The 11117-nt window shown below is 49.4% G+C and overlaps 4 protein-coding genes across 4 annotated transcripts; 2 read left to right on the forward strand and 2 right to left on the reverse strand.

Annotated features, from left to right (window-relative positions):
- Positions 1 to 279: 279 nt before the first annotated feature.
- FTJAE_2163 (acetyl synthetase) lies at positions 280 to 2331 on the forward strand (the record flags this gene model as incomplete). Its single annotated transcript, XM_037348329.1, has 6 exons — positions 280 to 561; positions 626 to 1003; positions 1056 to 1307; positions 1412 to 1544; positions 1600 to 1925; positions 1996 to 2331. 6 exons carry the CDS (start codon positions 280 to 282, stop codon positions 2329 to 2331), a joined length of 1707 nt encoding a protein of 568 aa, XP_037210667.1.
- A 218-nt stretch (positions 2332 to 2549) lies between these two features.
- Positions 2550 to 3015, reverse strand: FTJAE_2164 (uncharacterized protein; the record flags this gene model as incomplete). Its single annotated transcript, XM_037348330.1, has 2 exons — positions 2550 to 2667; positions 2723 to 3015. 2 exons carry the CDS (start codon positions 3013 to 3015, stop codon positions 2550 to 2552), a joined length of 411 nt encoding a protein of 136 aa, XP_037210668.1.
- A 437-nt stretch (positions 3016 to 3452) lies between these two features.
- On the reverse strand, positions 3453 to 7541 carry FTJAE_2165 (uncharacterized protein; the record flags this gene model as incomplete). Its single annotated transcript, XM_037348331.1, has 2 exons — positions 3453 to 7154; positions 7203 to 7541. 2 exons carry the CDS (start codon positions 7539 to 7541, stop codon positions 3453 to 3455), a joined length of 4041 nt encoding a protein of 1346 aa, XP_037210669.1.
- A 399-nt stretch (positions 7542 to 7940) lies between these two features.
- On the forward strand, positions 7941 to 11039 carry FTJAE_2166 (uncharacterized protein; the record flags this gene model as incomplete). Its single annotated transcript, XM_037348332.1, has 1 exon — positions 7941 to 11039. The coding sequence occupies one exon, from the start codon at positions 7941 to 7943 to the stop codon at positions 11037 to 11039; it is 3099 nt and encodes a 1032-aa protein (XP_037210670.1).
- Positions 11040 to 11117: the final 78 nt, after the last annotated feature.

The raw sequence follows: 11117 nt of genomic DNA on the forward strand, positions 1-11117 counted from the left end.
TATATATATATATATATTAAAATTAAAATTAACTTTTATTTAAAATATTATATTAAATAATATTCTATATAAAATATATTTAAAAAACTTTTAGTCTCCTTTTAGTAATACTTGCTTTATTACCTGTAAACTACCTCGAGCCTCGGTTCCGCTTCCCGATTGGGACTTGCTCGGCCCAAGAACTCTGGGAAAGATGCATATAAGAACCATGCTCTACAGGTAACGCAGGAAGAGACAGTCACAGAAGTACTTCAAAACAATCATTGAGCAACAGACAAGATGGTGTTTAGGACCACGTCTCAATTACTCCAACCTTTGCCGCGTGATCTTCCTGATGATGTGCCAATTTTCGAGTTCTTGTTGAACGAGCGCTACGGGCGACATCCTCTTGCTGATTCCCGACCTGCGTATACCTGCGGTATAACAGGCTTATCATACTCGGCTCACGATATTTCAGAGCGCATTGAATATGTGGCTAGGTCGCTGGCGCAAATCATGGGATGGGAGCCCAACAGTGGTAGTGAGTGTGACAAGGTTGTTGGCATCTTTTCCCAGAATGCGGTAAGTCTCCAGCAATAAGCTCTCATTTCTAACCAATCTTGGTTAAAACGCTAACATGGTACAGGTGGATGCCATTCCGTCAATGTGGGCAACCCATCGGCTCTCCGGCATTGTCACGCCAATCAATGCTAGCTACGTAAAGGCCGAAGTCATCCACCAATTGTCGCAAGCCCATGTCAAAGCTTTGTTCACCTGCAGATCATTGCTCCCCATTGCCCTCGAAGCCGCGAGAGCAGTTGGCATCGCCACGGACCATATTTTCCTGCTTGATACTGGTGCCGACTTGTCTAGAGACCCGGGTCTCGTACCCTTCAAGTCTTTTGATGAATTGGTTCGCCTCGGAAAGGAGGCCCCCTCCCTAGAGCCACTGAAGTGGTCCATAGGTCAGGGTGAAACCCAACCCGCTTTCATTTGCTTCTCGAGCGGAACCTCTGGGTTGCCGGTACGTCATCCTGTATAAATCTGTGCCAGCATCTTACTGACTGTCGATATAGAAGGGAGTGCTGATATCGCATCGCAACGTGATCGCCAACGTGCTGCAACTCGCCGGGCTGGAGAGAACTCAACGAGAACCTGGCAAAACAGAGACAGCTCTCGGACTTCTTCCACAGAGTCATATTTACGCACTGGTAGTGATATGTCACGGATGTGTGTACCGCGGTGATCAGGTTGTGATTTTACCTAAGTACGAGCTGTCAACAATGCTGCGTGCAGTGACCAAGTACGCTATTGCAACCTTATTCCTGGTATGTGTAACAGCCTTGCTAAGCCCTGCTTGTTGTATGTGCCAGGTCTAATTCCCCGGAATTCGGGTATTTAGGTGCCCCCAATCTTGCTTGACTGCATTCAGCATGCTGAAAAACTAGAAGAATATGACCTTGGACATGTTCGAAATCTGCTGACAGGGGCGGCGGCCTTCAGCCCCACGGCATGGGCAACTCTGGAAAGGATATTTCCAAATGGCGTATTGAGACAAGGTTACGGTTGGTGCTCCATCGTTGGCGAGATTCTGAAGGCTGAGCTAAGCGTTATATACAGGTCTTACTGAGAGCTCAGCGTCCGTTAGTTCGTCGCCGAGATCTGATTGCATGTATGGGTCATCTGGCGTCTTGCTCAGTGGTATTGAGTGCAAGATTGTGACTGAGAGTGGAGAAGAGCGAACGGGCTACGGTGAAGAAGGGGAACTATGGATAAGGTCTCCTAGCATTGCCATGGGCTACTTGAACAATGACCGCGCGACCCGTGAGACATTCGTCCGAGACGGGTGGCTGCGGACTGGCGATAAAGCCTTGTTTCGCCGTGGGCCCAACGGCAGCGATCATCTATTCATTGTTGATCGTATTAAAGAATTGATCAAAGTAAAGGTATGAATGACCCTTCAGTCCCGCTAAGTGACTTGAGCACAACACTGATATCTCTTGAATCTCTTGACAGGGTATGCAGGTAGCCCCGGCGGAACTAGAGGCCTACATTCTCGCCAACGAGGCGGTGGCTGATGTAGCCGTCATTGGCGTGCAGGATGAACGGCATGGCGAGGTCCCAAAGGCCTTTATTGTCAAGAGGTTAGGGTCCAATATAACCGATGAACAGCTGACGGAGGAAATCCACCAGAGTTTCAAGAAGGACAAGGCGAGATACAAGCATCTGAGAGGCGGGATTGAGATTCAAGCTGCTATCCCCAAGAGCCCTAGCGGAAAGATTCTGCGACGGCAGTTGAAGGACCAGGAAAGCAAACTATGGATTGAGGCGGCCTATAAGGTTAAGCTTTAGGCTGCAAACACAGATAATGAATGACAACACGATATTACTTGAGAGAATTCAGTTATATTACTGTTCTCTCAACGTCCCGCCACCCTCCCTTTAACAAAAACAATGCCCACCACCCTCCTCTATTAACAATCAAGTCCCACCTCTTTAACCCATATTCACAATTTATATAGTTAAGTCGCATTTGCTTCCGCCTGTCGGCACTCCAAAAGGAGATCAATCTATGTCTCCAAGTCGGCAACGTGCTCTTCGAGCAAATCCTTATGTTTCTGTCGGCGATTCAAGCTGCCGAACGCCCAGGGGAAATCGCGGAGAAATTTTGCTCGCCTAGCGCAATGACTATAATTCGTTAGTATTCGGTAACATAAGTGAAAAGCGTAAGTGTATAACTAACTGATATTCCGCAACAATTAGTCGCGAGACAATACGCCTCAGGGCCCTTATCTCTGCGCGAGAGAGTTTGTATAAGTGGCCATGGCCAGCGCCAAAATCCTCCATCTCAGTCACCAGGCGGCGTTTTGCCAAATCCCAGCGTTTATATGCCCTATACGCTCGCCGTTCAACGACGCGAGGAAACGTGCGCGTAGGGGGGAGACGAGATAATAATGCCAAGTAATAGGCATTGCGTACTTCCTGGTACTCGGGCGGAGACAGGACACAGGGGATGACAAAAAATGTTGGATCCATTTTGTGCGACGAATGCGAAAACGAATACGAGAAATTTATGATGAATTGGATATGTGTTCGTGGTTAATTGATGGCAATTTAATTCTGGTATTCGATGTTGACAAGTTTAAGATTGGTAGTGATGGCTGTCTTGTGTTTGTACTTTCTCGAGTATGGTTGTTACTTCCTTGGACATAACTGACCAACAAACGCATATTACTGATGACCTCGGTAACTTCCTGAATACTGGTATGTAAACTCATTAACAAACAATAGGCAATGGCAATCATTTTGCTGTTATCGTCTTTTTACCTCCTGGGGAGGATTATTATGGGGGCTGCTGTAAGTCCTATCTATCTGGTTAGATATCTTTACGCCAAGTGTAACATCAGCGCTGAGTGGTTTGTTTGGGAGCTACCTAAATCACTTCAAACTAGACCAAAGCCCCATTTCCAGTGCTACTTGCCATTCTTCTTGCTCGGCCTTAACAGTAGATATCCATCTAAGGCAACAGCTACCTCGATGTCATCTTCCTTGGCCTTCTCGTTATCCGCTCCTACTGTTGCATCAAATCCTTCCCTCAGTGGATCCGTGACACCCAAATGCACATATCTCACTTCACTAGTCAAATCACCAACATCCCTCTTCTCTTTGGTCTCATCCACTACAGGCTGTACCCACTGCCACTCGGCACCAGACGTCGTGGTCGGCATGGTATGCACTGGCACAAGAGGAGCCTTCGGATCTTTTCCATCGCCGATAACTTGTATTCGCATTTTGCCGTCCGCTGCAGAAACAGGGTCTGAGCCACGAGATCCGATAATGACAGGACCTGAGCGGAACCAAACGCCGAGATTTTGAAGGTCTTGCTCTACGTCATTCCGGTTTAGCTGAGCTTGGACTGCAGGGAATATCCCTGAGCGTATATGGATTGGAAGGAAGGGATCCAGGAGTACAGTTATGAGACAGGACTGCAAGGCCTCTGCTTTCCGCTTCTGGTAGTTACTTGCCTCATTGTTGATGTTGGAGGGCGATGGCGAACCCGAAGAGAGCACGGGAGGATAGCTGGGGGACAGTGTGAGAGGAGGTGCATCACCCGAGTGCCTAACGTTCGGCAAGGCCACATCGCCGATGGCATAGTCGGTGATAACGTTCCAAGCCTTGCCATCTTCTGGAGTTGTGAAATACCCTATCAATCCATCTTGGTGACCCAGCATGTCGCCTAGTTTGATACCAAACTCGTATCGAGTCAGTTCCTCGTCTCCAGTCTCCCCAGAGATACTGTCGTTCTCATCTTCAGCATAATCAGCAAAGGCCTGACTATGCATAGGTGGAGTTGCAAGCTCGATCCCCAATGACAGATGTGCGAGAGCAACGGGACGGCCGACAAGAGCAGAAGGGAACTGAGAGAATTGCTGGGCTGGCGGTGCTTGAATATGATCCTGAGCAGCAACTATGGTCTTCCAGAGGCCAATAATGAAAGGGGCATGTGACATTGATGCGATTAGATCATCCAGCGACATCGGCTGCTTGGACCCTTTTAGTGCCGATATGTCAAATTTATCCAGCCGAGCCTGAAGCCGGAAGTCATGTTCGTCGCGCATCATATGTGGAAGGATGTCAGAAGAAACGTCAACCCCTATGAGCGAATGCCAATGGACCGATTCGTTGGGCCCAGAGGGAAGCATGGCCTCGCCCTTGAAAGTCCTGTTCCTATCATACACCTGTATAGACTGATTGTGAAAGTTTATGAGCAGCCATGCAAAAACAGGAGTGTCGCCTTCGGCTCCTCCACACAGAAATTCAGCGTGCATCCGAGCATCCTGATTGATCCGTGGAACAAGTTGAAACCATTCACAATCTTCTGCTTCATTAACGGTCGCAAATGCTGTATTTGGTGAAGCGTCACTGTCTGGCTCACACAGCAGCGAAGACCCAATGTGAGGATATAGAGTTGCTTTTGGTTGTTCTGGTCGCGGATCGTGGGCACATATGACCTGTCCAAAACGGTCAACGATCTTGAACTGGGTCAGTCGTGCTTGGCCGTGTGTCACCGGTTGAAAGAACCGATTCTTATGATCCACGGCATCAGTGCTGATCAAGGTCTCATACGATAAGCCCTCATGGTAAGTTCCGTAGGGAGTAACATCAAGACCACCGGATGAGGAGTCCGCTGGACCCCCGTAAAAGATATTGAGAGATTCTGCCTCTGCAAATATCTCTTCCCCTGGGCTAGGCGCCCCTTCACTCGTGGGTATAGCATGAGCTCCTTGGCAAAGAGTGAGAAGATGATCGGTGAACCCGTCAAGTCGACCAAAGAGCAAGTTCTGGCCTCCGAGGAACTCTGCTGCAAAGGCCTTCACCGGATCCACATCGCCAGAGGCAATAGGGACTGTACGGTGCATCATATCAAGGAGCCCCAGGATAAGCTTCTGGCCACCTGGTTGCAGAATGCTTCGTCCAGAAAACTTACGAGAGCCCAGTGTCAGATCCGACAGCTTCTGATCAGTGTCGAGGCCATACTGCACTGTGCCGTCATCGTTGTATGTCAATTGCCACATTCTGCTCGGGATGTTGACGTACTCCACCTCCCAGTCCACAAACAGCGGAAGCCATGGCTGACCGTCCCAGCAACATTCTTCCCACGAAGGGTTCTGAATTAGTGCATTCTTGCCTGGTGTCTCTGATAAAATCTCCTTGGTAAAAGCCAACATAGTATTGGTCAAACATTGACGAAGCTCGATCGGAAGCTTGCGGAGCCCACTATGATCGTTGATGTGCTCCCAGAGATCAGTAATACGAGCTTCAGTAGTTGGCGCCCCTTCCTTCACAAAAGGTGTAGCCTCTGTCCATTTTCTAAGGGCCTCGGCGTTCGTAGCAAGCCATGAGTTGAAAGTGTCAGAATCGATGGTGGTGGGTTTAGAATCCCATTTGTCTGGCCACCCGCTGCCCATGTTTCTGAGGACGAACGCAGGGTCGGTATGAGAAAAGAACTTGCTGGTCTCTTCCTTTTCAAACGGTCCATGGGGCAGTGATCCATCCAGGACCGACAGGATCTGAATCTCTGCTGACCTTATCAAGATGGTGAGGCTTTGCATCTCCTCTAGTAGCCGTTTAGCTCTTGTAGTGCACCGAGATCTGCGCTGCACAGAAAGACCGTCGCGTCTACCGATTAGGCTCCGGTGTTTCCACCACTCACAAAAGACCAGATGTCTTGTGTACCTTTTCCGACGACAGAGAGCATCCAGATAGTCTTGCATCACGTTCAGCTGGCGTAGCACTCTCTTCTGCTCTGCATTTGGTATGTTTGGCTGTTGGACTTGTGAAAACGAATTACTACCAAACGAAGCACCTTTTTCTTCCTGTTTCTTGACTCGCCAGCAAAATCCGCCATGTGTACCCTTGAAGTTGGTAGCTGCTATTGATGCGCGGCCAAGTTGTGAGTTGGATTGTTGTAGAGAAGCATCGCTCTTGAGACTCTCGAAGGCTTCGGCCATGGATGCGTCTTCTGCTGAAGAACCTCTTAACAAGGCAACGCAAGCATCCATCACGTCGTTGCCTACGCCAACTGGCTGTGTGTCCGCGAATAGCTGGGCCTTTTCTGCCGCCTTGATCTTGCTAGGTGCAGCATCCCTCTGATAATGGACAGAATAAAGCGATCCCCAGCATACCGAGACCGGCGTTGATGGTTTGCTTGGGTTGTCAGACGCAAGTTCGAGGGCGTCTTTGGCGAAAAAGCCGTAAACAGAATAATTGATCTTTGCGCTCTCAATTGAGCCGGGTTCGCCACCCTCCTTTGTCAAGTTATCATGGAAGCTAAACACAGCTGAGTTATGAGGTATGAAGTCCGCGAACAGAGGGTTGCCCGATCCCAAAACGGTGAGGGGACTGCGATAGTGGGCGGGATCATTTTGTACACCGCTCCAGTCTTGCGGAAGACGTGAGACCTGCCCTAGAACTGTTTTGATTTGATCTTCCGTTGGAAGGCCCCTATCAATGAATGGCGATGAAACGGACTGGGGGTTGCCTCCTTCATCGAGGATTTGGCTGACACTTCGGACTTTGTTGCCCTCTACTAGAAATATTTCTAGGGCCGGGGTATCTGGCTGGGACTCTGCGATGTGGCGGAAAATGAGCCATCTGTCGGGCACCGCTTCATACTGTATATATCAGCGAGTGTTGCGTTACTATAGATGCTTTTAACTCACTTGCACTGGCCCAGTGCTTTCCAGACTTTGGTTCACATCTCCATCTGCGGTTCCTAGCCTAAACTGCTTGGGCAGACACCAGTGAAGATATATACCAAGCTTGGACTTCAGAACTTGGCCCGTTTCGATATCTGCTATCCGCGGATTGACGCTCCAGGGTGAAGCATTTCTCAGATCAATGGGATCCTCAACGTCTGGCCGCGAGTTAAAATCGCCCGACGACAGGGTCTCATAACGTGGTGGATGAACCGGGGCCAGAAAGAAGCTATCTCCTACGACTGAATTGTTCAGGATATAGGCATCGACTTTCATGCCAACGCAATTGATTGACTGCGACATGTTAACGAATCTCGATGGCTGGGACAATAATTACCTGAGGACTCTCTTTTCGCTGGAGGGCTTCCGCAAACTGTACCAATGGCTCGACGTCGACATTTACCTCACATCAGCTGTTTTCTCTTCACAACTCACATGCGGCCTCGTGGATACGTACGAATGCCGAGTCTAGAAGCACAGTGTCAATATTAGTGGATATGTTGTCATTCCATAGCTTGCGCACTATCGATTTTGGTGGGGGAGCTGAAACAGGGTCTACACGGTCAACGTGTGACTCGTCACAACAGCCATCCTCAAGAGTCGGAGGTCACCGCTGCGACATGTGAAAGGATCACATTGCCTTCAAGTCGTCTGAAACATTTGATTAAATCAACAGTTTGCAAACGGAGCAAAGTTGCAACCATGGCGAGTTTGGTGGAATTGAAGCCTGGCCAGGCACAATTATTCTCATCCTTTCAACCTTCTCTTGCCCCAGGTGATTACAAAGTAACAGTCACGCAGGAAGTCATTTTGCAGGATAAGGACAAGGAAGGGAGGAAGACTCTCTCTACAGATAAGAAGTTCAGAGTCGAAGGACCAAGTCAATATCAGCTCCCTGCTGGCTCAATTCACTCCATCTACCCTGGAGAAGGAGAGTCTGTGCCCTCCAAAGTATTGCCTCAAGTCACGCTCAATGACCCTCATATACCATGGGAGCTGAGTCCAGACAACGATCAAGACATCTCCAAAAAACATCTCGATGGGTCGCTTATACCATGGCTTGCTCTGCTGGTCTTTACGGAAGATGAGATCAAGACTTTCCCCACCATGGAAGCAAGACCAGCGCCTTCCCCAACTCTATCACTTCACTTGAGTAAGAAACAGCTCAAAGCGTTGAAGTCTTCATCTACTCAAGTCCCACTATCCACCCAAGATCTCGATACAGATGCCGATGGTGGTGTCAATACAGTTTTCGTCAACTCGTCGGGGTTTCGGGCATATTTCTCGAGGCAAATGGGCGACAGCGAAGTTGAGCCAGCCATTGCGCGGTACTCATATTTATCGCATATCCGACGATCACGCTCAACAAAACCACGCGATCCGACCACAGATACTTTCAGCATTGTTCTAGGTCACCGATCTGGCCCATTGGATATTGAATCTCCCACCACTGCATATGCCCATCTTGTTTCTCTCATGGGAGTACCAGACTTGAATATGCCCGGCCAGTCCGATCTGTCAGCTCTGATCTCACTGTACTCGTGGTCGTTCACATGGACAAAAGGAAATGACGCCGAGATTAAAGGCGTGGTCGAAAAAATATCGAAGAACGTTAGGCCGTTGGCACGAGTACTGGAACTATCAACAGATCAATGGCTAAGACGACGTCTGGAAGCTGGCTACACCATGGTCAAACACCGGACCCAAACGGGAGAGCAGACTGCAGCTCTCTTTCGGGGCCCACTGATACCTCAACAACCTCGAGGAAATGAGCTGGACAATGCTGAAGCATCAGGTCATGGTTCCGGGTTGCAAATCATCGACAAAACAACTGGTATCATCGACATCACGTACTCGGCTGCATGGAGTCTGGGCCGATCGTTGGCGATAGAGAATTCTTCATTCACCATGGCTATATCTGCATTGCGGATGAAGATCGCGCAGCTACAGCGAAAAGGTTCATCGGGAGCATTCTTGGGTGGAAACTCTGAGGCTCCGGAGGGAAATACCCTGCCCGACTGGTATGAGAAGCTCAAGCAGATTTCCCAGCGTACAGCGGACTCAAAGGCTGCACTGGCGAGTGAGTCCCGGTCGCGATGGAAGAGAGCTCGAGAGAAGCTCGATAAACCGAACCTTGAGACGACTGTGCCTGGTTCTGATGCAGAGACAGATGGCGATGCCGTGCGGGAGTTTCTTGAAAAAGAGGTTGATATCCTGGTCGATGACAAGGATTGGTACGCAAGGGAACTCGCAGAACCTACACAAGAAGGACTATTTCTTGCCAAAGTCCTCGACTTTGTCTATAATCAGCTTCTCACACTTAAGGCTGTCCCACAGAGCTTTATGTTTCCCGAGCCTGACATCCTCGACACCGAAGCCATTCTCACATTCCATGTTGATCCGCTCTGGGTTGATACTCTCGTCGACGGCGCTTTGAGCATCGGGAGCCACAGCACTGTGAATGAAGACTACACTAGAAGCGAGATCAAATGGGCCATAAACCTTTACCTTCGCAAGGTGGAGCTTCGGTACAAGCACCCAAGGATTCCTCGATGGGGAGTTATCATTTGTGGCACGCTTCTCAAGACCTTTGACGACCCTCGCGTCAGGACCGGGAGCTCTGAGGCACCATCTCCTCAATTCCTGGTGAATAAAAAGCTCACCGATAGAGCTTTGCTGCTCATCTTCAACTGCAGGCCAAGCGACCTGCCTTCGGGACTGACGGTAAGTCAAGCGCCTCACCAACAGTGCTTCGCTGTAGGCAAAGTCTTGGAGCCGAACAGGATTGAGATTGAGCCAGTTGGCGTCAGGCCGGAGAAACCCGATACCGGTACTGAAGACGTGCAGGTTTCACCTATTGTAGAGCAATCAGGTTCGTCAAAGGCGTTCAACTTTAAGACGAGATGTTTGAATCCGTCGGAGATTATGAAGATATACGTTCCGGCTGTTAAGAGCAAAGGAGGCGACTATCCTGCAACCGGGTCCTCTGCTCTTCTATCCTTGGCACTGGGTGATAAGATACAAGAGTTGTCTATCACGATGACAGAAGATCAAGCTGATGCAGCAAGAGAAAAGCCACTAGAGCCGTTCCAGCTGAGCCTAAAGACTCGCGCAGAGGAGTCGACAAGCGTTGCGGCCATGGATGTAACAAACCTGAAGCCCAGCGCTGGCTCTATCAAGCTTGGATTCAGGGCTTACGATGAGAAGAAGGACACCTTGGCAGCGAGGCCGACAGTCGTTGAGAGCTCAGCGATAGTAACTCATTCCTCTTCCCATAGTACGACGCCCATAGAGGAGGTATCTCACGAAACTCATACAAGCATTATCACGACATCTTGCAGAGTTTTGAAACAGCATACTTTGGACAATGGAACGCGAGTTGTTGATCTAATCGTTGTTCTGAACCCCACAGAAGCTGAGCCACTAAACGGCGACAACTTCCAAGGAATCAACGTGTCCTTCCCACTCGTTGAGCTGGTTGATACAAAAGCAGTCACTCCACCAAGGGTAACACTGTTCGGCCAGGATTCTGCTCGCTGGGTGTCAGGCAGCGCTTACGTTACGGGAGGCAAACCCTGTTTCACTGTCAAGCTACGGCTACGGGTACCAGGTCTTGCAAGGCAGGTGAACTTTGGTATTCTTCTGAGCAATGTCGTGCTCTCGGATCAGATTAGTGATGATGTCTTGGTTAGGGTCGAGGAGGAGTACAGCGTGGAAGGGCATAATTTGAGTGGCCCTGCGTCGCAGACAAGACTGGTAAAGCAGACGTGTTCGATTGGAGGCCTCAAGATAGCCGAGTAGTCGCCAAGAGACTAGATCAATATGTGCTCGTTCGTTATCTTTACGCTTGGTCGTGCGCTCGGACTTCCGTATCTTCCG

This window comes from Fusarium tjaetaba, assembly GCF_013396195.1.
Source record: "Fusarium tjaetaba strain NRRL 66243 chromosome Unknown NRRL66243_c0000040, whole genome shotgun sequence".
Classification (NCBI taxonomy): domain Eukaryota; kingdom Fungi; phylum Ascomycota; class Sordariomycetes; order Hypocreales; family Nectriaceae; genus Fusarium; species Fusarium tjaetaba.